Genomic DNA, 27,958 nt, shown 5'->3' on the forward strand with positions numbered 1-27,958 from the left:
CATGGGTGACTGAGAAAGTATTGACATTTACCCGTTTTGATACAACTGGAATCAATACATGAGAATGATTATAAAACTATTCTGTGTCCTTGAATCCCCACAAATATAATACAAAAAGCCTGTGGTATTCATTTAATTGATTGGCTTATTTAACAAGGAAACCGCACATTAATAAATGTTTTGTAGTTGTGCCAGAGTTTGCCAAAAGGCTCAAATCTGAAGCACAGACACACATGAAACCACCACTTGACCGTGACCCTCCTCTCTGCCTGCAGGCTTCCTCACTTAAAGCCTCTGCGTTCTTTCTACAGTTTTCAAGGACACGATGCAGCCTTTTAGATGTTACTCTGCAAAGAAGAACATTTTCCAGTAAACCCTGAGTCCGTCTGTTTATCCACTTTGCATTCAAATGTTGGGAACAGGTCCACGATGTAAACACGTCAAAACACATGCCAGTACCTCCTTTCTCTGAAAAGAGTGTGTTAACACTTAAATATGTGAGCTTGAAAATGTTGGCTGTAGGATTGTGGTTATCTGCTTTCTGCCTAGTTTTCCATTTGCTGCAATCTTTTCTTATGAATAGAGTTTTCCATTCTCTCTCTGTAGTATATAGTAGCTCTTGATAGAAAAATACTGTATAGTAGTTTCTTTAAAGCACCAGCTCTGTAGATTTGTCTTATTGTAGAGGTCTGTGTCTAATAGAATCTTCTCTCTCTTTCTCTTCATCATTCCCAATCCCATCCTTGTTCCACTTATCTGTTTTCTCCCTCCCTCTTTATTTAAACTCATTAACCATATTTTCTTCTGTTCGTTCCTCCCTGCATCCTTTTTTGACTCCACTGTCCGATCCGCCACGCCTTTTCCTTTATGTTTTAATGTTGGTCATTTTAATTTGTGTGCATGCATGCGGGTTTCCTGCCATAACATGCAGACCCCATAGACCCCGATGTTGACATGTCTATCAACTATCATGCTCCATACACCCCAGTCCCAGACCCCTCTCCCATGATGCCGCCTGTGGGTGTTCAGTCCTCCGTGCTGAGCCACGACACCATCAAGGTGACCTGGGCCGACAACTCGCTGCCCAAGAACCAAAAGATCACAGATAACCGCTTCTACACCGTCCGCTGGAAGACCAACATCCCTGCCAACACTAAAGTGAAGGTAAGAGCTTCATGTTCCTGGTTTAATGTGTGTAGATTACCTAAAATCATTGATTTCAAAAAACCTTTTCCTCAAATTCTTATTGTCAATCTAATTGAGAAAGATTTTCTCGTAAATTGAAGCCCCAGTTTAATTTTCTCATTTTTTCTGGTTTAGCTCAGCACTTTAAAGCTCAAGTAACTTATTTACGATAGAGTAAAATTCATTGAAGTAAAACTTTAATCATCTCGGTTTGATCAAACTCTAAAAATGCGCCTTCATTTAATACAGTACGATTTCTGTGTATTTTAGTGCTGTGGGACTTTGTGCCTCCCGCTGCGTCTACACTTACCAGAGAGATGTATTGATGTGCTGAAAATGAAAAGCAATGTCATACCATGATATATAATAAAGTATTCCCACAGCAGCTCCCAAGCACAGCGGCAGCATAATGCCGATGTTTGTAACCAAGCAATAATCTATTTTCATCCGGCTTTGGAAGCACTATAAAGAGAAGCAGTCTGTTTCAACTGAGAAAATCTCCCTCAGCATTAAGTGTAAAGGCGTTTGTCTTCATAAAGTTGTAGGCTGAATACAATTCTCATTGCTCTCCATTCGCGTTAAATGTGTCTGACAACTCGGTTAACTCAATAACTTATTATTATAGTTTATTATGTTTAAGTCTCTTTTTAGTGACTCTAGAGTTGTAGGGCTGCAATTGATAATTGATTGATTGTCAGTAATATCCTGTAAGATCACTGTCCTGGTTGATTTGGCATCATCCATATGAACAGTGGTTACAGCAAGTGCAGTGATATCGTTTATCACAGCAAAGGCTCTTAAGCAGCTTCTTTGTTAGGTATTCAACAGAAAATGTTGTGCATGTTGTTTTCTATACACCTCTTCCCTCCCAACTTTCCAATAATGGCAAAAATAATGTCTGTATGTGTGTTTTTTTATGGCTGCATGTATGTATGCAAACATGTGACCTAGCAGAGCTCTGATAAAGGCCTACGTTGACTGATAAATTATTCAACAAGGACAAGAGAATCTAAGAACTAGGAACAGAGTCTGTAGATCTGACAGTGCATTCTCCATCTAACCAACTCAGAAACACACACACATATACACCAGACACACACACATATACACCAGACACACACACACATATACACCAGACACACACACACACAGACTCAGCAGTCAGGTTTTGCTGCCTTCTTGCTCAAATTGGTTTGATTCTCCGCCTGTGACAGTAATTAAAGAGTTTCACAGGCTCATTATGTTTCTGTCCCGATAACCAAATTCCATCTTCTAACAAGTCTATTCTGGTGTATTTTATTAATCAGAGGATTCCTATCTCCGAAATCTACATGTTGTACTTGTGCACGTAAACCTTGAGACCAGTCTAACCAACAGTGAAGCCGTAATGTTCATCATGTCCTCTACTCTGATGCGAGTCTAGCCAGACAAGCTTGTACATTATTGAAAAGACAACTGCTCTCAAACGGGCAGCATGTTTCTTAAGAACATTTATCTTTTCCTATCCCACTGCCCTCTGTGTGACATCCCCCGCTGGAGAACTGCACTTTTGTGATAGCACGCAACGTTAGCGATAGGGCTGTTAGCGAGCGACAAACCACAGCAAGCCTGCCAGCTCAGGACAACACGCATCAAGATGACTGGTTACATAACCCACGTTTATTTTCGACTTGCTGACTGATTTCAAGTTTGTGATGCCGTAGACATTTGAAATAGACCCCTTGTGTTTTGTAACTTGATGTTATGCTAATCTGCAGTGTAAAGCTTTTTCACAATGGCTACACTTGTCTTTGTGTGCCATCATGTTTCACACCAAACATGACTGAGCATTACAGAATGTAAAAGCTTCTGGTTCCCCTCAGTGGTCAGTGAGTGTAATAAACTCTGCACAACATCCAGAGTTATAGGAACAATGAATTCCTTGGTTAATTGAGGGAAGAATATATGTCAGTTGTTTTTATAGTGAAATACAAATTTTAATAATTTCTTCAAGTAAAAGTGTTCGACTATTATTTTTCCTGTGCTGACAAAAATACTTCTGAATCCCTCATCTGTGTTTAGTGAATGTAATCTACAATCAAACAAACTGAATTATTGTTTATTGTGTGTGTTTGCCTGTGTGTTTCCAGATGGCCAACACCACCAGCCTGAACCACATGGTGACGGGTCTGAAGCCAAACACGCTGTACGAGTTCTCCGTCATGGTGACCAAAGGGCGCCGCACCAGCACGTGGAGCATGACTGCTCAGGGCACCACCTTTGAAACCAGTAGGAGCAAACAAACACTCGTGAATAATTGTGCAGAAACACACCAAATGTACACATCCACAAAGACATGCTCCAATGTAACGAGCCCCTGGCTGGCTGGAAGTAATGTTTCACTTTTTACAGACCGAAGGGAAGGAGAGGACAGACCTGCGGAAAACCAAACGGTCACTGTACAGTATAGTTTAATCGAGTTAATATGGAAGGTATTTATCAATAGATTTCACATTAACCGCAAGTGAAATTGAGGAAACCTGCAGCAAATTGGTGGTTGGCGAATATAATTTAAGTATTGCTCTTCTGTTCACTAAGAGCCCTTTGGACTAACCCTGCTTTCTCGCACAATACGCCAATGGACGAATCAGAAATTAATGATAATTATAACCATAAGAATTAATATAAAAATGTTGTGTTAACAAAACATGTTTATTTTCATGTTTCTCTTGATTTGCAGCATCATGGCCGGGTATATCAGCCTGAGGAGCCAACCAAGACCTGAGTCTTTATGGGGTCAAGCTTGTAGAGCAAAAAGCATTTTGTTTTGGTTCATTATACTTTTCCTGATTCAATTACATTTAGCTTGAAACAACATCGGAGGGATGACAGTGAATGATTGCCATCTCCCTTTAGTTACTATATTACTGTTAAATTGGCTATTCTGTATTTACAATATACACACAGCAAATACTAAAGTGTCAGAGTCCATACTTCATTGTAAATTGTTACTGCTGAGCTAATAGTGGCCTGAAAATAAACAGCACATTAAAAACAAAGGCTAATTTTCTTGGAATCGGCGTGTTTATCCGGCTATTGGATTGAGATTTGTTGGACTTTAAAAAACGAAGTGAAACATTATGTTTTGTTTTTCCGAAGAAGTGAGGAGAACAGCCAGTTCTTATTTCTGTCCAGCCAGGGGTTTGATTCACAATTGTGCAAATAAATATTATCTACAAGGTCATTGTGCACTGACATGTGAAAACAACAAGTCATAACAATTAGGTTGACACTTCAGTAGAGCCTCTTACACGATACGCACACAGACACAGAAATCACATAAACTCATAAAATGCACACACAGTATCCAAAAGATATTTGCTAAGCTAAACATTAGACATCCAATATACATACATGTCATATATATGAGTTAATTCATGACGTATAGAAACATAATTAATGAGAGAAATATGTTGTTAAAGATGGAGCATTACAGTATGTCATGTTTTTTATCAACAATAAATGACCTGTCTCAATCACTCCACCACTAAACAGTTCCCAGCTCCTCCCCGAAAGACGTTACCGTGGTGAGCAAGGAGAACAAACCTCGCACCATAATCGTCAACTGGCAGCCTCCCTCCGAGGCCAACGGGAAGATCACTGGTCAGTATCCAAGTCTCGTGTGTTACGTATTTTATGGTCTCGGATAGATATAGACTCAAGTTTTATCATTAACGTGTACAAAGTCCCAAGGAATATTTGTTTTACTTGTTGTCATGCAGGAGAGGTCAGATCTCGTCAGTCTTAAACATATTTTATCAAAAAGAGATTCAGTGAGATAAATAAACCCAATAAAGAGTGATAATATGACACAATACTTGGAGGACATAGCACAAAAGCATTGTAGTTGATCTTGCTTTGCTCAGCGTTAAAGCCTCTGTATCTTAATGGAATTGTCTTTCTTCCTGACCCTCCCTGTTGTAGGCTACATCATCTACTACAGTACAGATGTCAACGCTGAGGTCCATGACTGGGTTATCGAACCAGTGGTTGGCAACCGCCTGACCCACCAGATCCAGGAGCTGACGCTGGACACCACTTACTACTTCAAGATCCAGGCCCGAAACTCAAAGGGCATGGGCCCCATGTCTGAGGCTGTACAATTCCGAACTCCAAAGAGTAAGTTAGGAAAATATAGGAACACGTTAAGGACAAGTGAATGAAGACCTGGAAGTTCAGTTTGAGAAACAGATACATGAGTTTGAAGGCTTATCAGACACCTAATCACTGCAGTTTTTAACACTCAAAGACAGAATCATACATTTTTGGTGGTATTTACTATTCTGTTCGTAGTTCATGATGTGAAGCAACATGATACAAGTTTCACATTACAAAGTATTCCACCGGGAATGTGTTTTGTTGATATGTTAATGACCGGCAGTGCCTTGCCAGATCAGGTCCTGGCTTAAAATGAGTTTCTAGTGAACACTTCTCCTCCTGATTAAGTTGTTTGTGAGAAAGTGTCTTGAGAGCGGACACAGGGATGTTTCCCATGCCTTGTTGATTGCTTGGGGATGACTAAATTACTGCCACTAATGGTCAGCAAATTCACACTAACCTCTGAGTACATTTCAGGTTTCATTTGGTGTTGCCGCATACACCTATTTTTTGGATGTTTGGTATTTTCTTTTTACTGAAAATCAGTATGTGTTATTGTACTGTGTGTAGGACACTTTTTATAATCTTCTTCATTTAGATGCTTTGCTTTTAATATCTTCTTGGCTGTGTCAGTAGTACACTCTTGCTGTTGGTTTAAATTCTTCTAGATTTGCCTCTTTCCTCCTCCTCACAACTCTAATCTCTTGCTTTATTCCTGTCTCCAAATCTGCTCTTTTTCGCTAACCTGTTTTTTGCTTTTTATTGTCTCTCCCTCCCTGCTCTCCTTTGGCCTGTTAAGCTGAGTCCTCTGACAAAATGGCTAATGACCAAGGTAAATTCCCCCTTCACACTTTATCTTCCACTGCTGACTCTGCACCTTGTGTATCTCTCTTTCTGGAGATTACCTTCTTCTTGGCTGATGAAAATGTTGGCTGCATGACCAGCTAAATCTATTTGTGCTTGTAAAAAATGTCAGAATATAATGCATCTCAGGGATAAATATGACAGTCTAAGAAGCCATAAAAACACTTGAGGGAGTTTCACTAAAACATATCTTTTCCATTTTTAATCAGCCTCAAATCTGCCACCCAAGCAGGGCCACCCAGGAAACCCAGATCGCGATGGAAATCCAGTTGGTAAGGTTTTCTTCTCAGCTGCCTTCTTTAACAATCCTGTTCAGCTATGATGCTATTAGTCAAACACTAGTGGATGTACAATATTATTTTGGCATCCAAGAACTAGTCTAATCCGGTCTTTCTCCTCTTGAGGTAAATCAGGGGTTGGAGGCAACAGTGAAGGTCACATCCTGGTTATCGTCATCATCATCTCAGTGGGAGCCTTCACCATCATCGTGGTGGTGGTCGGGGCCTTCCTGTGCACACGGCGCACCACGTCCCACCAGAAAAAGTAAGAAACTCAGTCACACTTTTACTTTTTCTTGTCCTTTTTTCATGTTCCACAGTTCTGAAATACATCTTCCAACTCTGGTTACTAATCTACAGCTCCCCACATGTGTCCCTTTTCGCTTGTACTTCTCTCTATAACTGAGATGAGTCTCTCACTGATACGTCTGTGTTTTCTTTCTGCAGAAAGCGGGCTGCCTCAAAATCCTCAAACGGCTCACACAAATACAAGGGAAACTCCAAAGACCTGAAGCCCCCTGATCTTTGGATTCACCACGAGAGGCTGGAACTCAAACCCATGGACAAGTCGCCGGATCCCAACCCAGTCATGACGGAAACGCCCATCCCCCGCACCTCGCAGGACATCACGCCGGCTGACAGCAGCCTAGAGAACAACCCCCACCTCCAGCAGCGGCGAAACTCCTACCGCGGTCAGTCTCGCCGAGGGGGGGAAGAATTTAACTTAAATGTTATGGGAAAGGATCAAATTGAAATGTCACCGTTGCTGCTTGAATTACATGCATAATAATCCTGAGCAAACTTCTTGAGTTTGGCGGGCAGACAGGAAAGTCGATTCTGGGGGCTTGACTAAGAAAACAGTTTGGTTTTAAGGCAGGAAATGTGCTAACACCCCCAAGTTTGTTTCCAGGGGGATGACTGCAGGAGGATGGAGAAAGTGGGATGGTGTTTTTGTTTCACAAGTCAACACTTGTGCTTGCTGGTGTTTTTTTCTGTGGTTATCATGCAACACATTTCATGCTTTTCATACATAATGTCCATTGTTATGATCACAACTTCCACAGTACAGTGAATCCACTCAATGTAACTAGTTCATGTGCTGTGTGTGAGATTTAGAGATCAAAAACCCGGATCATTCACCAAAAAAATCGTTCTGATTGGCTGGTTTCCACCGTACCTTTTAGGCCACGAATCAGAGGACAGCATGTCTACACTAGCAGGCCGACGAGGGATGAGGCCTAAAATGATGATGCCTTTTGACTCACAGCCGCCTCAGCGTAAGTGTGTGTGAGTGTGTGAGAGAGTGATAAGTCATTCATAATGAACAGACAGCAGTCGATCTGGAAAGTTTTAGCATAAAACGTGTTGATTAGAGCACAACGTAATACAGATCTCCAAATCTATCTATCTTTCCATGTCATGCTACCTAGAAAATAATCATTATCATTTATTTTTCTGCTTGTCTTCCATCCTGAATTTTTTTGACAAAGAGAATATTCAAGTGTGTTTATTACAGCTGCATGTGTGTGTATCTCACCAGCATTATTTCCATGCCATTCATCATTTTTACAGCTTGTTAAACATCTTGTCTTGTGTGTGTTTGTATCCATGTCCATTTCCATTCACAGCTGTGATTAGTGCTCATCCCATCCATTCCCTTGATAACCATCACCACCATTATCACATGGGCAGCCTGGCGTCGCCGACACGCAGCTACATGTACCACCAGGGCGGCGGGCACCCTCGCCCGCACGCCTGTGCCACCCCCATCTCCCATCTAGAGAGGGTGGACTCTACAGGTGAGACACTGCCACCTGCTGGACAGTAGGAGACATACAGAGAGGGACACTGGTCATATTCATTCATTTAATAATCATGTTCTTATTCATTCACATGCTGCGTTCATGTTTTAGTTTGCAAAGGTTTTGTTACTAACCTCTTTTCTGAACTTCCTGCCTGCTGAAAAAGTTTCAATATGCTCTCTTTTACTAACTTCTACTTTTTCCAAATTGACGCATGTCAGACTTTTTAGTCTGTTTTTCAGTTACAGTGACAGCTGAGAGCTCGACTGTCTCGGCTGTTCCATTTACAAAACATATGGATTATTGTTGACTGTTTGCATTGCAGGGCTTCAACTGAACATTTGTGTTATTTTTTCAGTCAACTATATAGTCTGTATAATGTCCAGAATAACTGAATAATACCCATCACAATTTCCCTAGTAATAGTTCATATTCACATTGGAGAAGCTGAGATCAAGTTATTTTGGAATTTTTTGCTATAAAAAGACTTAATTGAGTAGCAGATTTATTAAGAATATTCTCTTGAATGATTTGTTCAATTATGTAGAAAATAACAAAATAGAAAACACAATCAGTACAAAGTTGATATAAGACTTATCATTTTCTCTAACGCAGTGCATTAGTTCTCTAGCTAACTGGAAAGTGACAGTATGAAGCTGGTTATCGTTCCCTGTGAATGTAAAAAGTTGTGAGCCTGTGAACATCTGCTCATGATTTCTCTCTGAACCCCTCGGCCCCCCTCCAGAGTCGGTGAGGAACACCCCCAGTTCAGAGCCCCTCCCCCCAGCAACCGCCTCCTCCCAGGTCTCCTGCCCCTCGGAGATCATGGTGGACCCTGAGGGCAGTTACCACGGTTCCTCCACCACCGAGGAAGAGCCCAGCTACTCCAGCAACCTGCCCCCCCCTCCGCTCGGCACACCCCCACGCCCACGCCCACCCCCTCAAGAGCTTCGCCGTGCCTGCCATCCCAGCCGGCAGCCATCCGTCGTACGAGTCGTCCGCCCTGCCCAGCCCACAGCTTCACGCTCAGGCCGGTGAGCAAACACACTCATATTTAACACACACACCAGGGATCTAAAAGAAATCCAAAAGTTGCAGCATGTGATTATTATTCATTAGATACAGATTATTGAATTAAATTAACAGATAATCAACAGTTCTTTATTTATATTTTCACCTGCATTACAACAATCGAGAACTTGCTTGACATTACATTTCGATTCTTAACTGTTATGTTTTGTCACATAAATGTTTCTCTTACAATTAAAGGTTATGTTAACTTATTTTTTACTTACTTAAAAAAGTAAATAGTTAATATTTGGAAATCGCTACTTGCCTCAGTAACCGACTTGAATATTTCCTGCATCAGGATTGTGTATGTGATACAAAATTCAGTGTGTGTGTGTTCACCATAATGAAGAAATCCTCACCTATTGCAACATTTTTGTGTTATGGCATTTTTCACAACATTTTTTTGACAAAATGAATCTGCTCTATAAAACTTTGAAGACACATTCAAAACGTATTCACATAGCATGTTATTTTGACAGACACATGAAGAAAGTGACTCAAGAGCCGCTTTCACACCAAGTACTTTGCCGCACTTAGTGCCAGCACTTATTACCCCAGGGCACTTAGTACAGATCGCGTTCACACCGGAATAAGTTCCCTGAGGGAAGATTACGCAAATGAGCCGCTGACGTCACTTCTTCTTCTTCTGCTTTGGGTTTACTGGCAGGCCGCAAACCACTTCACGGCGTATACTGCCACCCGAAGTTCCCGGCCGGAAGTCCCCGGAGTTGGGGACTGGCTTCAGTAGAAGCTGCTGGGACTCCCAGCAGCTTCTACTGAAGCCTTCAGAGTAAATCGCCAGAACGCCGACACCTCCTCATCACTCCACCGCTCCCATGTTTTATTTTGTGTTGCCATAAGTTATTCTCTCTCCGTTGGTGCGCGGGGCTAATGCTAATGCTAATGCCAGCAAATACGATGGCGGCTTCACAAAACTTTTCAGAGTTTTACGGGGCGTGGTTTGCAATTCGCCCAGCCAATCGAAATTGGTACTTTTTTCTCCCCAGGATAGTACCACCTCTCTAGCAGAACTAAGTACTCTTTTTGGTGTGAACGCAAAATTCCAGGCACTAACGGAACTAAACGGAACTAAACGGAACTAAACGGAACTAAACGGAACTAAACGGAACTAAACGGAACTAAACGGAACTAAACGGGAAAAGTACGGGGAAAAGTACGGGGAAAAGTACGGGGAAAAGTACGCGCCTAAGGCTATCGGTTTTTTTACACTTCGAAGAGCACTTTTTTAGATTTACTGTCATTTGTTGCCTTCACTGACTGTTGTGCACGTGTTTGTCACATTCAGGGATTCCTACTCACCCCCATGTTGTTAAAACAGCCTCTATTGGAACACTAGGAAGGACACGAACTCCGATGATCGTCACCGTGCCCAACGCCCCTGACGTACCAGAGACCAGCAAGATGCTGGAAGATGTCGACAGCGTGAGTATAGCGCCCTACTCTGGCAGCTTTTAGAAATGCAGACTGTCTTATTGCCAGGCCTAATGGTTGGTAACTATTTAGTCTTGTCTTTTAAAAGTATACCTATCACACATTCCTTCCAAATCCATGTTTTTTCTTTGGGCACTGGATTATAAGGTTACTTCCACTGGACATTGGTTTTAACCACATTTTCTGTTTGTTCTTTCTCTCTTTTTTTTCTTTCCAACTTCAATCTCACCATTTTGTTATGCTGTTGTCGCCTGCCTTTTGATCAATTTATTTAAATTCTAACAACTAATCTTAACATGCCCCATAACTGGAATGACTTTATTTATTACCATTTATTTATTCCTCCGCCTCCTAATCCATGATTGGCTGTTGAACATCTGCTGGCGTCTCTTTTGAATGTTTTGCTTTTGTCTGCTGCCTCTTTTTGTTTCTGCCATTTACGACGCTTCAATCCCATTGACCCATCCCCCAGCTCGCCTCATCCCACCCATACAACCCCCCCATCCTCTGAAAGATCCCTGACTGACCCTCTCCTCCTCTCCTTTCCTCTCTTCTCCTCCCTTCCTCCCTTCCTGCCTCCAGGTGCTTGCCTCCCTCGCACCCTGCCCCTCCCCCGCCCCCCGCAGTAACCCTGTTCCTCTCCCTCAGAGCTACGAGCCCGACGAGCTGACCGAGGAGATGGCCCACCTCGAGGGTCTCATGAAGGACCTCAACGCCATCACCACAGCGCCATGAGCACGCACACACACCTACACACACACTTTCTCTGTCATCCACACGTACACACGGAAAGACACACACTCTAAAGTCAAACAAACACACCCAAACAGGAACCTTGGGAGCCAGATGCTGGTGGACACAAAATAGCTTATTGTGCCCAAAACAAACTCTCACGTCCCCTTGCAGAAACAAACAAACAAACTCCAGACTGAAACTTTTTTCGGCTTACCTTGCTCAGTCTCAGGAAGGAGATTGCCATGAGAGGGAAGACAAAGTGACGCGCTTCATCTTTTATGAAGAACCATTCTCAGAGACAATGAACTTTAAAACATTGGTCGCTTTCAACCGGAAGATTGTGAATTTTTTCCTCAGCAAAAATATGTACGTAAGGTTTTTTGTGGCGAACGTTTGCTCAAGATGAGACAATGGTTTCAATGTCAAGTCAAAAGGAGAAAGTCCAAAAATATGCTGGTTTTGATGTTGGTGCTCATGCAGCGCAGTCTACACACAGTGTTTGTTTGATTAGTGTTTTCTTTGTGCATTTTGTATATCTATTGGGCCGTTTCAGTGAAGTGAACATTGGATATCAGCCCCCCCTCCCCCTTTACAAGCCTACATTCATAAACCTTGTCATTTTATTTCTGTTTTTATCCCCTTGTGTCATATATTGTGCCATGACTTTTTATTATTTTCTATGTTATTGTATTGTTTTTTTACACACATATCCTTATAAACATGTACATATGTTGTGTTTTTTTTAAACTGCCTCATTCTTTTGATGTTTCCCATTGTTTCATTATTATTATTTTGGATGAAAGGTGGGATTAAGAGTGAGTCCTGAAGCTCAGTTTTCATATCAAAAGGGGAGAGAAGCCGGATGTGTTTTACAGTACATTCTTCTCTGGCATAGTGTTGTCCCCTATGTACATTAAAAACCTTTTATTTCTCAGTCTTTTGTTTGATGTGGGAGCTCCATTTTAAAAGCCTTACCAACCTGTTTGTATGTTGGAGACGTCTTGGCTTTTGCAGATGTCGCTCGGAGGTGTGCTGCGTTTCTATGTAGTTCTGTGGGACAGTATCCCCTCTCAGGTCAGGGGTACCTACAGTAGGACTCAGGGCGCTGACCCCCACCCCTGCAAAAAGAAGAAATCACCCATTAATCAATCAATCAATCACCTGCAACAGACCAGTTATCTTTTGTATGAGAAGTGATCAAAAGCGTGTGTCGTTCCCAAAAACCAATATTTGGTTTTAGGTGTCCGTACTGCTCAACCATGTGTGCGTTTTCCCACAGCAACGTGTGTTTGCTGTTTCTTTTCCTGCTGTTCTTCATCAAATGCCCTGGTTCTTTAACAAATCTTACAAGATGCAAAGATGTTGGCCTTTTAAATAGGACTCCCGGATTTTTTTTTTACATGGTAGTTTTTGTATGAAAAAAAAAGAAGCTTGTTCTATACACAAATCTGATAAACTAGTTTTTCATTACCCTCTACCCAAAGAATTTGTCATTTGCAATCATAGTCATTTGCTCTACTTTTGTGAATACCATGTTTCTCATAAATGTACATCGTCATGAATGTCAATATATCTGTAAGAGATTTTAACTATGGATACAAACGAGGAACACGTTTTGGGGAAAAAATGATTGAAAACAAACGGGGAAGAAAAAGGACCGGACTCCATTTGGGAAATAATCTATTGAGTTGTAAACAGTTGAACCTGTATTGCACTTTTTCACAATTTTTGAAAAGTACATTTCTTATACATATCTTGTGTTTTAAATATCAAAAAGCTGTTTGTGTAACGTAGTGTCCTAGGTAAGCAGCAGGCAGCTGGTCTTGTTTTTTTAAATGTTTTTTTTATTATTTTTGCTTCAGAGATGAAAATGAATTTGAGCAGCCGAGTTGTTTACTTTCCAGCTCATGAAGAGGAATTATGTTGTTGCTTGTTCATGTACAGAGCTTTCTTTGCTTTCTGTCGAAAAAAAATCTGTGGCTTTTTAAAAAAACGTTGAAAAAAAGGTTTGGAAAAAAATATGTTTTTTTATTGGTGCTCCTATACATTGTGTATACAAACTATTATGAATACTAACAAAGTAAATGTTTCTACTTGTCTTCTTTTCATCAAACATGATGGTAAATGCACTTATAATGTGCTTTTCTATTCTTAGCAACCACACAAAATGCTTTACCAAACAAGCCAGCATTCACACACATTATATCTGGTTACCATTCAAGGTGCCATCTGGATAAATTCCCAAAGTCTTCGTATAGGTTTATACTGTATGTGCAGCCGCATTAAGGTAAAGTTTTGATAACTAGTATTTATTTCATAAGTTTTCCAGCTTAGGTTTTCTCATCATGTGAGACTGGATAAAAAGTGGCTTTGTGCTGAGGGGCTGGTGTAACTGACTCCTTTATCATTTGGCTAATAATTATTAATAACAAGTTTCAAGTTGTTGCAGCTTTTTAATGAAGTGTTGCTTCATATGAAATGAAAGTGCCATGGACAACTAAGTTTAAGTAAACAGATTGCTGAAAGTGTTCCTGAAGGGTGAAAATGAGTCTGTTCTGCTATTCATAGACTTGGCATATTGTTGTGTCATGTGAGAGTTTGAGGTTACAGAAGGGGGCTTTAGTGTTTTTATTGTTTATCAAGGATGGCTGAAAATAACCCTCAATTTGAGAGGAGTCCTTATTTATCTACCCTGATTGTAAGATTGATATAAAGTCTGACATGACAGCAGTCTGCTGCTGTACAGAAATCATGGCAGACTACATGTCGTGAGAAGGAAAAGTTTAAGACTGTTATGACTTCACCTCACTACACTGTGACATCTATATCAATAAGGCAAATATGAAGGTTTTATCCACAGCTCATACAGTTTCACCACCATCATGAACTCACTGTTGCAGATTAATCAACAACTGGCACCACTGCATTTAATGGACCCTTTCCAACTTTTTAATTCTGCAGACAAAATGTGAGCCAGTCTGTGTAGATACAGATAAGTTCTCCCAACTGTCCCTGTCACTTAAGGTAAGTTGCAGAGAAACTGACTGAAGTCTGTGAATGGAGGTCATGTCAATTAATAGAATAACTCACATAATATACTGTGTTCTCTTTGGTTTAAACATTTGGATTTTCCTCATTCTTACATTTACATTTGACTGTTTTGTATTTTATATAAATGCTGTGTTACAGTAAAACAGCAATCCTCTGGGCCCAAAACTTTAAGAGGTAAACAAAGCAGCTTCCCTTTATTAATTTGAATCTCTGAACAAATCTGAGGTGTGCAGGGTGAGTCAGAGGTATTTTCCTGGTCAGTTGTTATAAAATAAGGAAAAAGTGCACTATATGAATCATAACTACATTTCTATAAATAGAGCCTGTAAGTTTGATTTCATATTTCATATGCCATGAAGCCAACAATAACTTTAATAATGGCAAACTTGTTGGCATTTCTTTTAGGACAGTTTCTAAGGGATGTGCATGGTTGACCAGGATTAAATGATATGATTGAAATGATGCAAACATTATCAGTCAATTAAATTAAATGTCCAACAATAATTATAAAATACATAATTATTTAAAAAAAAATCTGCTTAGAAATGTGGGATGTTAAACTGCTAACTAACTAAAATAGTCCGTTGTTACTGTTTGAACTACGTAGCAACGGCAGGAACTGCTTCGATAGCGTTTTAGGTCAGTGTATGTTTTGGTCATTGGATTTTCTTTTCACAAATGGAAATTCAAAAACAAAAAACGACTGGATATTTGATTTTCGTTTTCAAATTGAAAAAACAAAATTGAAATACAAGGCGTTTTTCTTTATCACGGTCAAAAAGGAATTTACTAAACTTAAAAAACGGGATGATTTTCATTTTCTACTTCTCAAAACAAAAAATATAATCACTAGAAAACAGAAACAAAAAAACTACCGTTTTTTCATATTCTGCTACCGGAAGTTACCTTACAAAATAAGAGCGCAGACGAAACTCACGGAAGTGATTTCAAAACAAAAGCACTCGTAGGCTATGCTAAAATCACACTTTGAATCACTACAGTATCCTCATGAAGGAACTGTGATTATTATAAACAAGGGGAATTTAGCGATCACAATGAAAACGGCCAAGACACACTTTGAGCCCAGAAAATGAATGTTATTAAGGGCTGTAAATATAATAGGCCTATTTCTAAAATGGACAACATTGTTAGGAGATTTGAACTATACAGCGATTCTGCACTGCGGTCAACTCAGCCGTCTGGTAGATGTAGATGTCCCGCATATTTCATTTTGATTGGCTAAAACGCTTTTCTAAAATCTGATTTATGACATGAATCAGATGCGGAGAAAGGCCGGCTCGGTTCGCTGACGGCCGGCACCGCCCTTTATTATTATTATATGTTTTAAACTTTATACAGTCTATGGTTATAAACGGCATCATGTAAGTTGCGCTGACAGGCGACAGAGGTTCACAGTGTACGCTGACAGTTCACGAGCGTCCATAGTGTCTCTCCACCCCCCGTTGACAGTTCCCACGGGCCACATTGTCCCACACAAACATACTCTAGAGCAGAAGTGGCTTGATTTTGTTCTCAGCAGGGGACTTTGACAGAGGATTTCTCAAAAAGTAAAGAGTAAAATTACTTCAATGTATTGTAGTAGTAGGCTAACTAATACAAAGTCAAACAGTATCAATTTCATTAAGAACTAATGGTAAATTTGTATTTGTATCACTCATCAAAGAGAGCAGATAAACATACATTATGTAGGCTACTATGGAGGGGACTCTGACAGAGGATTACTCAAAAAGTACACAGTAAAAGTACTTAATTTCATTTCTGGTAGCAGTCAAACTAGTACCGAGTCCAACAGTGTCAGTTTTATTAAGAACCTTTGGTAAAAAACTCTAGAGTATGTTTGTGCCACAAGTAGTACAGAGCTCTGTCCCACTTGTGGCTTTCTGGCACCATGGTCACCTCAGCCGTCTCTCGAGTTTGATTTTTCAAATCAGCTGCTCTTCATTTTTTCCCCTGTTATATTCAATGAGTGATACAAATATTTTTGTCCACAAGTTCTTAATAAAACTGACACTGTTGGACTCTGTACTAATTTGACTGCTACTGTTACACCACTCAGACCGCAAGGGTATTATAGGTGTAGAAAACGTTCATTTATTAACTTCCACAAGGCACATGTGCAAGATGTCAGCATCTCAAACGATCTCAAAGCACAACACACAGACACACTTCTTCTGTTCATCTCCAGCATAAAACAATGATGAACCATCAGGTGATCTGCCCCCTTGTGGTATAAACATGCATGTGCAGGTAGACAATCTCAACCTTATGGGTGCTCCACTACCAGAAATGAAATGAAGTACTTTTACTGTGTACTTTGTGAGTAATCCTCTGTCAGAGTCCCCTCCATAGTAGCCTATCCAGGCCAGTCTCTAAAGAAGTTCCAAGGTGTAAAAATGCTGCTGCCGGAGTACTGACTGGAAGTATTGCTGATATCATGTCTACCATCCTCTTAAAATACTCTGTCCAACAATATCAGTCTCAGGAAGAAATGTTTTTTAACGCTTATTAAAAGAAAAACATGCATTCTTGTACTCGGGAGGGGACATTGACAGAGGATTACTGGAAAAGTACACAGTAAGTACTTCATAGTAGCTACTTGTGGGGGTAGTTTCAGTAGTACTGAGTCCAACAGGATCAATCTCACGAAGAACTAATGGCAACAAAAAATAATTCCCTCATCAAACTTAGCAGAAGTGGCTTGATTTTGTTCTCAGCAGGGGACTTTGACAGAGGATTTCTCAAAAAGTACACAGTAAAATTACTTCAATGTATTGTTAGTAGTAATATCCTTCAGCAAAGTAACACACTCTGTCACTCTGGTTGCCCTCTTATGATGCTGCTGTCTTTTAATATATAACTATTTCTCAGCCGCTAATTCGTTCCTCGCAGATTCTTCAGTCTCATCAGCCTCATCCTTCCATCAGTCCCAGTCAACGCCTCCAGCACACTTCCAGTGTCTGACTCCATATGATATTGTCCTGATGCTGTAAGGGTGATGCCCCATGATCACAAAATGTGTGCCAAGGACCTCATATTATGTCTGTCATTAATGTTACATCACCCATTATAACAGTTTTCTTTCCATTTTTCTCTTCTCTTAACTGAATAGTCCTGTCTTTAAGTATAATACAATGTAAAGTCCTTTTCCTGCACCATTTTAAGGCTTAAAAAACAACAATTTTTACTGTATGAGTTTGGAGAAATGACACAATCAATGGCCCAGAATTGTACTTTATAAACTATGAATCTTGTGGTGCTTGAAAAAATACACACTGGCTAAGCCGGCCAGGATATATGCCTTTTTTGGAGCCCTTTTTTGCAATATTTATTAAAATGTCACTAGTTATTTAAACAAACCACTATCTGAGGATAATACAAGCAACCATAAAACACCCTTTACTAGAGAGCCATTGAAGCCCATGAAGAATGTATCCTTCCACAAATCTTTTCATCTGCTGTATTAATAAAGCTGCCACGTGTTTTCAAATTCAAGTTAAGGCACTATCTGTGCAGAACATTACAAATATTCTTAATTTGCAGTATTTTATTTTAAAAGTGTTCAGAAAGACTGCATCAAATATGCTATATCTATATATCTATATAATATCAATATTGTTATTAACTTCAATCAAAGTCAATTTAAATAGCGGGCAAGACTTTCCAAGGGGTAAAAATGCTGCTGCCGGACTACTGACTGGAAGTATTGCTGATATCATGTCTACCATATCCTCTTAAAATACTCTGTCCAACAATATCAGTCTCATGAAGAAAGGTGTTTTAACGCTGATTCAAAATAGCAGAGAAACATGCATTCTTGTTCTCAGGAGGGGACATTGACAGAGGATTACTCAAAAAGTACACAGTAAATACTTCATCGTACTTGTGGGAGTAGTTTCACTACTAGCCTACTGAGTCCAACAGGATCGATCTCACGAAGAATTAATGGCAGAAGAAATTATAACAAACTCGAGAGACGGCTGAGCTGACCGCAGTGCAGAATCGCTGTATAGTTGAAATCTCCTAACAATGTTGTCCATTTTAGACATAGGCCTATTATATTTACAGCCCTTAATAACATTCATTTTCTGGGCTCAATATGTGTCTTGGCCGTTTTCGTTGTGAAAACAAATGGACCGTAGATACACGGATTGACCGTCCTCATCTGCGCTCTTATTTTGAAAGACAACTTCCGGTAGCAGAATATGATAAAACGGCTTTTTTTTTTGTTTCTGTTTTCTAGTGATTTTATTTTTTGTTTTGAGAAGTAGAAAATGAAAATCATCCCGTTTTTTAAGTTTAGTAAATCCCTTTTTGACCGTGATAAAGAAAAACGCCTTCTATTTCAATTTTGGTTTTTCAATTTGAAAACGAAAATCAAATATCCAGTCGTTTTTTGTTTTTGAATTTCCATTTGTGAAAAGAAAATCCAATGACCAAAACATACACTGACCGTTTTAGCGGACCTTTTTTATTACAGATTTGAAAACATCGTTGCTTGCTTTAAAAGTAGCACAATTCATTATTTTTAAGGAAGTGGTTTAAAATATATATTTGTTCTAGTCGTCCCCATACATGGGGACGACTAGAACGTAAATGCGATTTCCATTAATATAACACTCTTTCTGTATATACGGAAGGTGTAAACTTTCTCAAATTGGACTAAAAGTTGTGATATATATATAATATATATATAAAAATACTATTCTTTGAAGTAAAAGTGCTGGAATTAACCCGGAACAGCGTCTATGAGCTGCCGTGTTGCCTGGTAACCGCCAGGTGTCGCCGCAGGAGTTTCATCTCTGCTTTCACTTCCGGTCACTCTCACAACACGGAATATGGCGGCCAGCTCAGATCGGATTCCTCCTCCTCTCCCTGCCACGGAGGAGCCGGGAGCCGCAACGCCTGACATGGCAGATGGGGACAGCGACGAGGGAGAAGACATATTTGTTAATAACGTGAGTTTACATCTCATTTGTATGTATTATTATCAGTATTATAAGCGTTAAAGTGAGCGAGGCAGGGACCCTGCCGCTTCATCTGATCTGACCTGCATTCACGGCAGACAACATAACTGAGAGCTAACCTGTCAGAGGCGGGGAATTAGGTCAGACTCTGTGTTCACAAAACAGCTATATTGGTTCATAAAGTTAGCCGAAGTTAGTTTTTAGCACACATTTAACACTTTTGATTAGTCATTACTAAGTTAATGGTTGATTCTGGCCTTCTTTAAGCCTTTCCCACACAAGTGTTGATTTAACCCTTCTCTTGCGTTAGGTCATACCCCCCTTCCCATGCTATTTTCGGTCAAAATTGACCGGTGTGTTTTGCACAGTGATATCTCTGGAACCCCTTATCCAATTTTGATGGTTGACATCTCATTTGAACAGTCAAAGCAAGTAGAATCAAGGGATGACAGACAGAATGACACCAGGGGTGAATTTCATATTATTTTTGGCAGTAAGTTCAAAGATAGTGCTTATTTTACATTACTGTATATTATACAAATGCTTGCCCTGTAGGCTGTGTTTACTGGAGATGGAAATGCTTTAGTTAGTGTTGTAGCTGAGATTCTTCCCGTTCCAATGATGTATGGGATGTATTGATTTGATACAAGCAAGCCAGTGTTTCATGTCATGGTCCGGACCTGTGTGTGTGTGTGTGTGGGTGTGGGTGTGTGTGTGGGTGTCATCTGCAGGATGAACATAATACACTCATACCCATTCATTTTCTATGGCGGTCAATTCTGACCGAAAACATCAAGGGTGTTTCACTGTTGAATAAATCACTCAAAATTCAATGCAAGTGGTGATCATCAAGTGTATATGTTCAGAGGCCTAGTGTGGAAGATGACATAAGGTATTGAGGCATTTGGATGAAAAACACAATATTTATGATTAAAACAAAAGTCATTCGGTCACTTTTGACCCGAAACGCAAGAGAAGGGTTAAAAGATGCTCGTGTTTTGATGTGTTATTCATCAGCTCATGTTCAAGTTTCCTTATCTGTGTCTGTTTACCATTATAATGATCCTCAGACAACTGACTGTTAACCCAGCTAGCACTCTCATTATGCCACTTTTGTTTGTGTGCTATTTACCAGGGCTGGTGTAAATACTCAGATCCGTTCGGTACTCCAATGAAAACAAAAGTTATGAATTTAAAATCTTACTCAGTAGCCTACTTAGTAAAAAGTATTACCACTTAAAGGTGGGGTATGTAATTTTGGAGAAACCAGCTCGAGTGCGCTAGAATTTGAAAATACACAACCGGAAAAAATCTGCCACTTCCTTACAGAGCCCCTCCTCCAACACACACGAAAGCGCACATGACCAATGAGGGCACGAGATAAGTTTGTGCACAGATGGAAGGCTGACAGGCAGGTAGGCCATCCAGTTATTTTAGCCGGGCCGGCTAAAATGATTGGTCGTGCTTTTTACAGCGCCTCTGCTTCCACAGATTACATTTTTGTATGTATTTATTGTCAAAGCATTTAATATATTCATTGCTATCGGATGTTAAGAGCATTCCATGGAATATAACAAAAAGTGTTTCTGAAATAAATGACATACCCCACCTTTAAATGTACAGCTAATGTAGCAAGTACAATTAGGCCTCCTTAACAATGGCAATTGTAATAGTACGTGATATTATTTATTATATAATTGCATTATAAGCATTTATGCGTAGGATTTTAACTTTGTGGTTTAGGTGGACTTCATTTTTTACATTTTTTATTGGGCTGCAAGTAATAATCATTGTATTCAATTAATTGATTTATTGTTTGCTTTGTAAAAATTAAAATAGTGGGAATTGCATACAAATTCTCTTCGTATATTTTGTAAGCTATTTTATAAATGAACTATGTAATAGAGCTATGAGACAAATGTAGTAGAGTTAAACGTAAGATATTTCCTTTGAAATGTAGTGGAGTTGAGGAATAAATTGGCATAACAAAAAGACTAAAGTAAATTGCAACAACCTCTGCTTGAGTAGATGTACTTAGTTTATTTCTGCCCACTGCTGTTTCTGATGCTGATCTCTAAGTGGTGTCCTTCCTCCCTGCAGAGTGTCCCTGTAGCTGTGAGTCGAGGAGTTTCTCAGCCTGATAATGTCAATGAACAGACCCCAGATCTGTTTGGCGAGGAGGAGGCCGGCAGCACGACAGCCAAATCCAACGGAGTTCACTCAGATGATGACAACGACCTGTTTGCTGGTTAGGAGACATTTTTTTTATGTACTCTGCTTTCAAGTTAAGTTAACGTGTCACAAATCAAACTAATCTGATTTAATTATCTCAGTTTATGCTACAACTAAAGTCTAATGAAAGATGTTTTTGAGTTGAGAACATTTAGAATCTAGTGTTTTTTTTGCTTGACCCTTAACTTGGTTCTAATTGTCAGGTTTTTATTGCTTCTGCTGCGTCTGTGTTACTATACTACAGGTCTAACTGTCTGTGTAGTACAAACACTCCCAAAACTCACATTGAGAATTGATTTGGTCGAACTTAGCTATAATAATAGGCTCCAGTGAAAATAACTTTTCGATTCCCCTGACTGATCCATTCCCACACTCAAGACCCAGTTAGGAATAATACAAGCAGCTGCACGAAACACATTTCCAAAGCAAAACACAGTAAGTTTAAAGCTAAATAACCAGCAAAATTGAGATTTAAACAGAACTATCTGATGAAAGAATAGACGAGGCAATTTAATTTGTTTACTAATTTTGCTATACATCAAATTTTAACAGCAACAAAGGAAAACACAATACACAAAAAAATACAAGCAAGATTAACACGAAGTAAAGAAAATGCACAAGAACTCACCCCCCAAAACACAGTGATACACCACCAACCCAGACACCAGTAATGCCTCACAAGAGAAAACCTATTAAGTATAAGTAAAGTTTAATTTTAGACTTGATGTGGTCCTGTTGTTATTTTTCTTCTTTACTTGCTTGCACTTTTAGCACAAAGAAAAGCCCTATATAAATGACATGTATTATTATTATTAAAGTCAGAGTAAGGCGACCATGGATAATAAGGTGTGATCAAAGTACAAAATGAGCACTTGGTAAATGTTGGTAAAATATTTGAGTGAATATTGAATTTGCATCACTCACCAGCCGAAAAATCACTCTATTTAGTGGCTTAAAAAATGTGCACATTCACTAGCCTTTTGTCCGATGTAGTGCTATTGTATGACATAATGTTGTACTCTATCTGAAATACACCTTAGTTATCTCTGTTCATTACTTTTTTGATTAAGAAAAGCATACATTGATTATTTACTTTCCTCAGAGGCGCATGTGGAGCTGAACACGCCCGGAGGCTCTGCCCCGAAGGAGCCCTCCTCTTCCTCTGGCCTTCGTCCAGCCTCCTCGTTCACTACGAGCCCTGCGGCCCTGCAGCCCACCTCCTTGGAGCAGGTAGGGGTCACGGGTGCAGGCATGCAATGGTCTGTAATAACTACTGTTACATCACCAAGTCACCTGTATGTTACAGCCAGTTGTGTTTTTCTAAATGCAGATGGAGGAGGACGAGGCAGAGGACAGTTTTGATGTGGATGTTGCGGTCACAAACCCTGAGAAAGTTGGTCAGTGTCTTTTTTTTCCCCTAATACTACTTTCAACTATGATACAGCTATCTGCAACTTGTAGTTTATTCAGATGTTGATAACCCTGACACTTAATAGTTACATTTGTATGGTTAAAGCTCAGTTGAGCAACTTTAAAATGCATATTAATTTCAGCCTGTATCAAAATTCTTTCTCATCTCCAATGTTTTCTTTCCCTCTAGGAGATGGAATGGGTGCTTATGTGGCCTACAAAGTATCCACCAGGGTCTGTAGTACAGCTTTTATTTGAACATGCTAATGTGACAAAATGTACACTTGTGTTTCTAAGTATTTCGTTTTGTGTCCCTATCTCTTTGTTCAGACGTCCTTGGCCATGTTCAGGAATAAAACCTTCTCTGTGAGAAGGCGCTTTAGTGACTTCCTGGGTCTTTACGAGAAGCTGTCCGTCAAACAGTCGCTCCATGGCTTCATTATTCCACCACCACCCGAGAAAAGTGTCGTAGGTGGGTCCTGTTTTTCTTTATTTTTTGTCTGTGTTTTGCGCACTTTGTTGTGCCTTTTGGTGACTGTGGTTTGACCAACAGGAATGACCAAAGTGAAGGTGGGAATGGACGACCCGTCATCTGTAGAGTTTGTGGAGAGAAGAAGAGGCGCTCTGGAGAGGCAAGGATCCACACGTTTCATACAGTGACGTTATTACAGTGATGCACCCATACTCAGAGAGCTGGATCTGTTATCAGTGAAAATGATGCTGATGTATTCAATTACATTCTGTGTACATATACTACATATGTTAACTACTGGAGTTTTTTTAGGGTAATTCTCAAGAGCTTTCTCTTAAAATGTACGCTTTTCAGTGAATTTATGTTGATGTATTTATTTGTTTAAAGCAAAAGTCAAGCATGATTGATGTTGCTTAATAAATCATAATCATATTAGGCATTTTTTTAAACATGTTTTTGTGTGAGTTTTAGGTCACCACTACTTCTTACTCACTTTATCTTCTACTGTCCTTTGTAGATATCTTCAGAGAGTAGTGTCTCACCCATCGTTACTACAGGACCCTGATGTCCGTGAGTTCTTGGAGAGAGAGGAGGTAGGTGCTTTAAGTTCTAAACAGATTTGATATTGAAATCATAGACTGTAGGGTTGCAATTAGCTGGATAATGACTTTGGAGTCCTGTCTGTGTTTGTTTTCAGTTACCCAGAGCAGTGAGCACCCAGGCTCTGAGTGGAGCTGGCTTCCTCAAAATGATCAATAAGGCATCGGATGCTGTCAACAAGATGACCATCAAGATGAATGAGTCTGACACTGTAAGGGGACCCTGGGCCGAGTGTTTTCAGGAGACTGTTGTGCATGCATTTTATTTTTCTACCATAGTATTGGAATTGTACTCAATATTCACAAACTATTGTGCTGTTGCAATGGCTTAACTTGAAATTATAGCAGGGCAGACAAACCTGCCATTCTAGACATGATGAGGTTGTTTGATTGGGATATTTTGGCTGTGTTTCTCAGTGGTTTGAGGACAAGTTCCAGGAGATGGAAAACGAGGAGCAGCAGTTGAGGAAGCTGCAGGCCGTGGTCGACTCCCTGGTCAACCACAGGAAGGGTGAGCTACATCCGTCTTTCTTCATTTGTCTATTTTATCAAACAGTTTCAATTCAGGAAACAGTACAGTTCAGCTGTCAGGTCTTTAATGGTGAAACAGGCGGACTGAATATTTTTCTTTTTCAAACCCAGAGCTGTGTGGGAGCACGGCAGTATTTGCCAAAAGTATGGCCATGCTGGGAAACTCTGAGGACAACACGGCCCTGTCCCGGGCCCTGTCCCAGCTGGCAGAGGTGGAGGACAAGATGGAGCAGCTGCATCAGGAGCAGGCAGCCAGCGACTTCTTCATCTTTGCTGAACTGCTGGCCGACTACATCCGCCTGATGGGTGCTATGCGCGTAATCTCACAGCTGCAGAATAATAGTTTTACAGGACTTGGAATATAAAATAGAGATTCTTCAGTAGCAGGAAAGCCTGAGTAGTATAGTAGTAGTTCCTAATCCCAGGATTAAAATAGGAAAAAGTGTCAGTTTGTAATGCCTGATATGAAAATCATCTCTGTGAGTTTGAAGTATTTTCAACAGAGTGCTACTTGGGTACTTGTGGGTTATCTGTCGCCACTTTTTTATAGCGGGTAGCTGGCTCCTCCACATGAACTTTTTAATTTCTCAAAATAACAAACATTAATCCTAGGGGTTAGGGTTTTAGAGAGTCTGAAAAAAAAAAAAAAAGTGCGTATTTAGAGAGTCTAAAAAAAACTTGCGACAGATAACCCACAAGTACCGCTACTTGTTGTCTGTTTGGTGAGTGTCATGATAAAGTGTTGGGTGTCCACAGGGGTGTTTTGACCATCGTGTGCGGGCGTGGCAGCGATGGCAGGAGTCTCAGAGCACACTCCAGAAGAAGAGAGAGTCTGAGGCCAAGCTGCTGTGGGCCAACAAGCCAGACAAACTGCAGCAGGCCAAAGAAGAGATCACTGAGGTAACAGACACAGAGTGCTGCTGGGGCACTGAACCCCGCCTCAGGCTTTACACCAACACCGGCCCTCGGTATTGAGTCCTTTCACAATGGTTTAAATGCTAAATCATAAGGCTAAAGATCATAGTATTTGACCTGAAAGGAATATGAGACCCTATCATAACTGTTAAGCTGATGTAATCATTATTTCTTGAGATTTTAAAGACAGAAAATAATGATTAATGAATTGGTCAACCAAGAAAATTAATAGGGAAAATGTGTAAATTGTACGTATTTTAGTTTTTAAATAAAGACACCCTGTCTTATCGGCGTCTGTAGGCATTATAATTGTATGTATTTGTTTACTGTTTCAAAAGTGAATCATGTGTTATAATAATATCAGCGTTGTTGTAAATATTGCATACTTGAAAATATTAATATATTAATACTTGTTTTCTCCTTATGTTTGTTCTCAGTGGGAGTCTAGGGTTACTCAGTACGAGAAAGATTTTGACAGGATTGGCATGACTGTACGCAAGGAGGTTCTCAGGTTTGAGGTATGTTTGTTTTTATAATAGTTACAAAAACAAAGTAGGCCATTGGCCCTTAACGAACAGCTCTATCAGGAGACATGTTTCAGCTAGAGGCCTTTATCAGGGCTATCATTAAGCACATTATTAAAACTAGTGCCTCAACAATATAGTATAGTTGTAATAGTAATAGTAGTATAGTTCTGCTGGAAACTGGGTTTTCAATTGTCAAGGAGCTTAAGATATGAAACTTTTCTTTTCAGAAAGAAAAAGCCAAGGACTTCAAGAGCCAGATAATGAAATATCTGGATGCAATGCTGCAGTCTCAACAACGGGTAAACATTTAACTATATCATGTATTTTATTTATCACGTAAACATTACTCGGTGCTCTTTATTTTATTCATGTCTATTTAAGTGTTCCTTTAACTAAAACACATCAAAGTTGTCACCATTACAATTATCATTGTTATTACTACTACTTTAAAATACTTGTTATAATTAGTATTATTGAAAGCTATTGAGTGTTCAATACACATTTTAACTGGCTTTTCATTCTTCTTTTCCATATTGTATTCCAGATTGTAAAGTTTTGGGAGGCGTTCCTGCCTGAGGCGGAGGCAATAGCTTAACGAAGAGGGAGACCTTTTAAAAGACCCCAACTGCCTTTTTTGAACACTTTACCTCTTGACCACAAACTGAGAGGACAATTTCGAACACAAGAATCTTCCATCCATTTCTTTTCTTTTTAACCATAGTGTATTCTCTTATCTTGTACAGGTCTTTTATATAATAAGCTGCCGCATTTACACAACATTTCTTTGGCATAATTCCTTGTTTATGTTCTTGACTGAAAGATGGTATAAAGCAGGAGATTAACCTGGCCGTAGTATATATTTATGTTTCTTGCTTAATCCGGTGTTGACACTGAGGTACTGCCCTATAGTAACATTGTCTATAGTTTACATTAGAAGATAGACGTATTTAAGTCATTCCAGTCTATAACAGCTTATGTTTATGAATGCATGTTGGATAACGTTTTGATGCACTACAATGCATTGTACAGTTGGAAAAACTGTTTTTTAAATGAAATACCACTATTGATGACCGAGGTCATTTACCAAGAATATTGGCACATTGTTAGTGTATCACATAATACATATTAGAGCATAGAATTAAAAAAAATCTGAGTTGCTACAAAATGACAAAGAAGTAACAGTGGGTGAAGGTTGAGATAATGCAAAAATGCTTTGTTGGTATTTTCTACTATGATGTACAACATGTTGATTAATCGATTTCTTCCACACCAGTTTAAAGCACTCCAAAGTAACTCATCTGGACCTGTTGCAGAGATTGTCTACTGCCTGTAAATGACTATTGACATCTATGTATACATGTACAGTACTTTAATTGAATCGTACAATTACTGTCAGATATTATTATTAACCATACATCTTTTTGATACATTTGGTTTAACAATGACAGAAAAGCACAGACATTCAAGTGATATTGTCCTTATTTTCTTATTCAGCATTTGTAAGCGTAGTTTCTTTTTCATGTCATCTTTACGTAAGAATGTGCTTTATTTTTGTAACCACTTTGCATTAGAACACACATTTTCCTGGAAATATTAAACAGGTAGATGTACAAAATAAATCTGATTGGTTAAGCTTTGGGCAGTTGTTTCATGTTTTCGTGTTGTTGGTGGGATTTCCCTTTTCATAAGTAGCATGGAGGAATTATGAAACA

At 39.6% G+C, this 27,958-nt stretch overlaps 2 protein-coding genes across 2 annotated transcripts in view; both read left to right on the top strand.

The window, feature by feature from the left end:
• neo1a (neogenin 1a) overlaps positions 1-12,994 on the top strand; it is a 152,819-nt gene extending 139,825 nt beyond the window's left edge. The window contains 13 exon segments of the mRNA XM_034116507.1: positions 932-1,164; positions 3,315-3,453; positions 4,720-4,827; positions 5,149-5,343; positions 6,396-6,458; positions 6,591-6,729; positions 6,912-7,156; positions 7,649-7,741; positions 8,093-8,263; positions 9,012-9,172; positions 9,174-9,300; positions 10,644-10,780; positions 11,438-12,994. Coding sequence (XP_033972398.1) covers positions 932-1,164; positions 3,315-3,453; positions 4,720-4,827; positions 5,149-5,343; positions 6,396-6,458; positions 6,591-6,729; positions 6,912-7,156; positions 7,649-7,741; positions 8,093-8,263; positions 9,012-9,172; positions 9,174-9,300; positions 10,644-10,780; positions 11,438-11,524 — 1,898 coding nt within the window. The 3' untranslated portion in view covers positions 11,525-12,994.
• Positions 12,995-19,394: 6,400 nt separating this feature from the next.
• LOC117471695 (sorting nexin-1-like) lies at positions 19,395-27,885 on the top strand. Its single transcript, XM_034116876.1, has 15 exons — positions 19,395-19,551; positions 21,661-21,808; positions 22,895-23,022; positions 23,123-23,189; positions 23,393-23,436; positions 23,533-23,674; positions 23,756-23,834; positions 24,192-24,267; positions 24,372-24,485; positions 24,691-24,784; positions 24,916-25,121; positions 25,561-25,704; positions 26,157-26,237; positions 26,474-26,545; positions 26,791-27,885. Exons 1-15 carry the CDS (start codon positions 19,432-19,434, stop codon positions 26,839-26,841), a joined length of 1,566 nt encoding a protein of 521 aa, XP_033972767.1. The 5' UTR covers positions 19,395-19,431; the 3' UTR covers positions 26,842-27,885.
• The last annotated feature ends 73 nt before the right edge of the window (positions 27,886-27,958 follow it).

This window comes from Trematomus bernacchii, unplaced genomic scaffold (assembly GCF_902827165.1).
Source record: "Trematomus bernacchii unplaced genomic scaffold, fTreBer1.1, whole genome shotgun sequence".
In the NCBI taxonomy this organism is placed as follows: domain Eukaryota; kingdom Metazoa; phylum Chordata; class Actinopteri; order Perciformes; family Nototheniidae; genus Trematomus; species Trematomus bernacchii.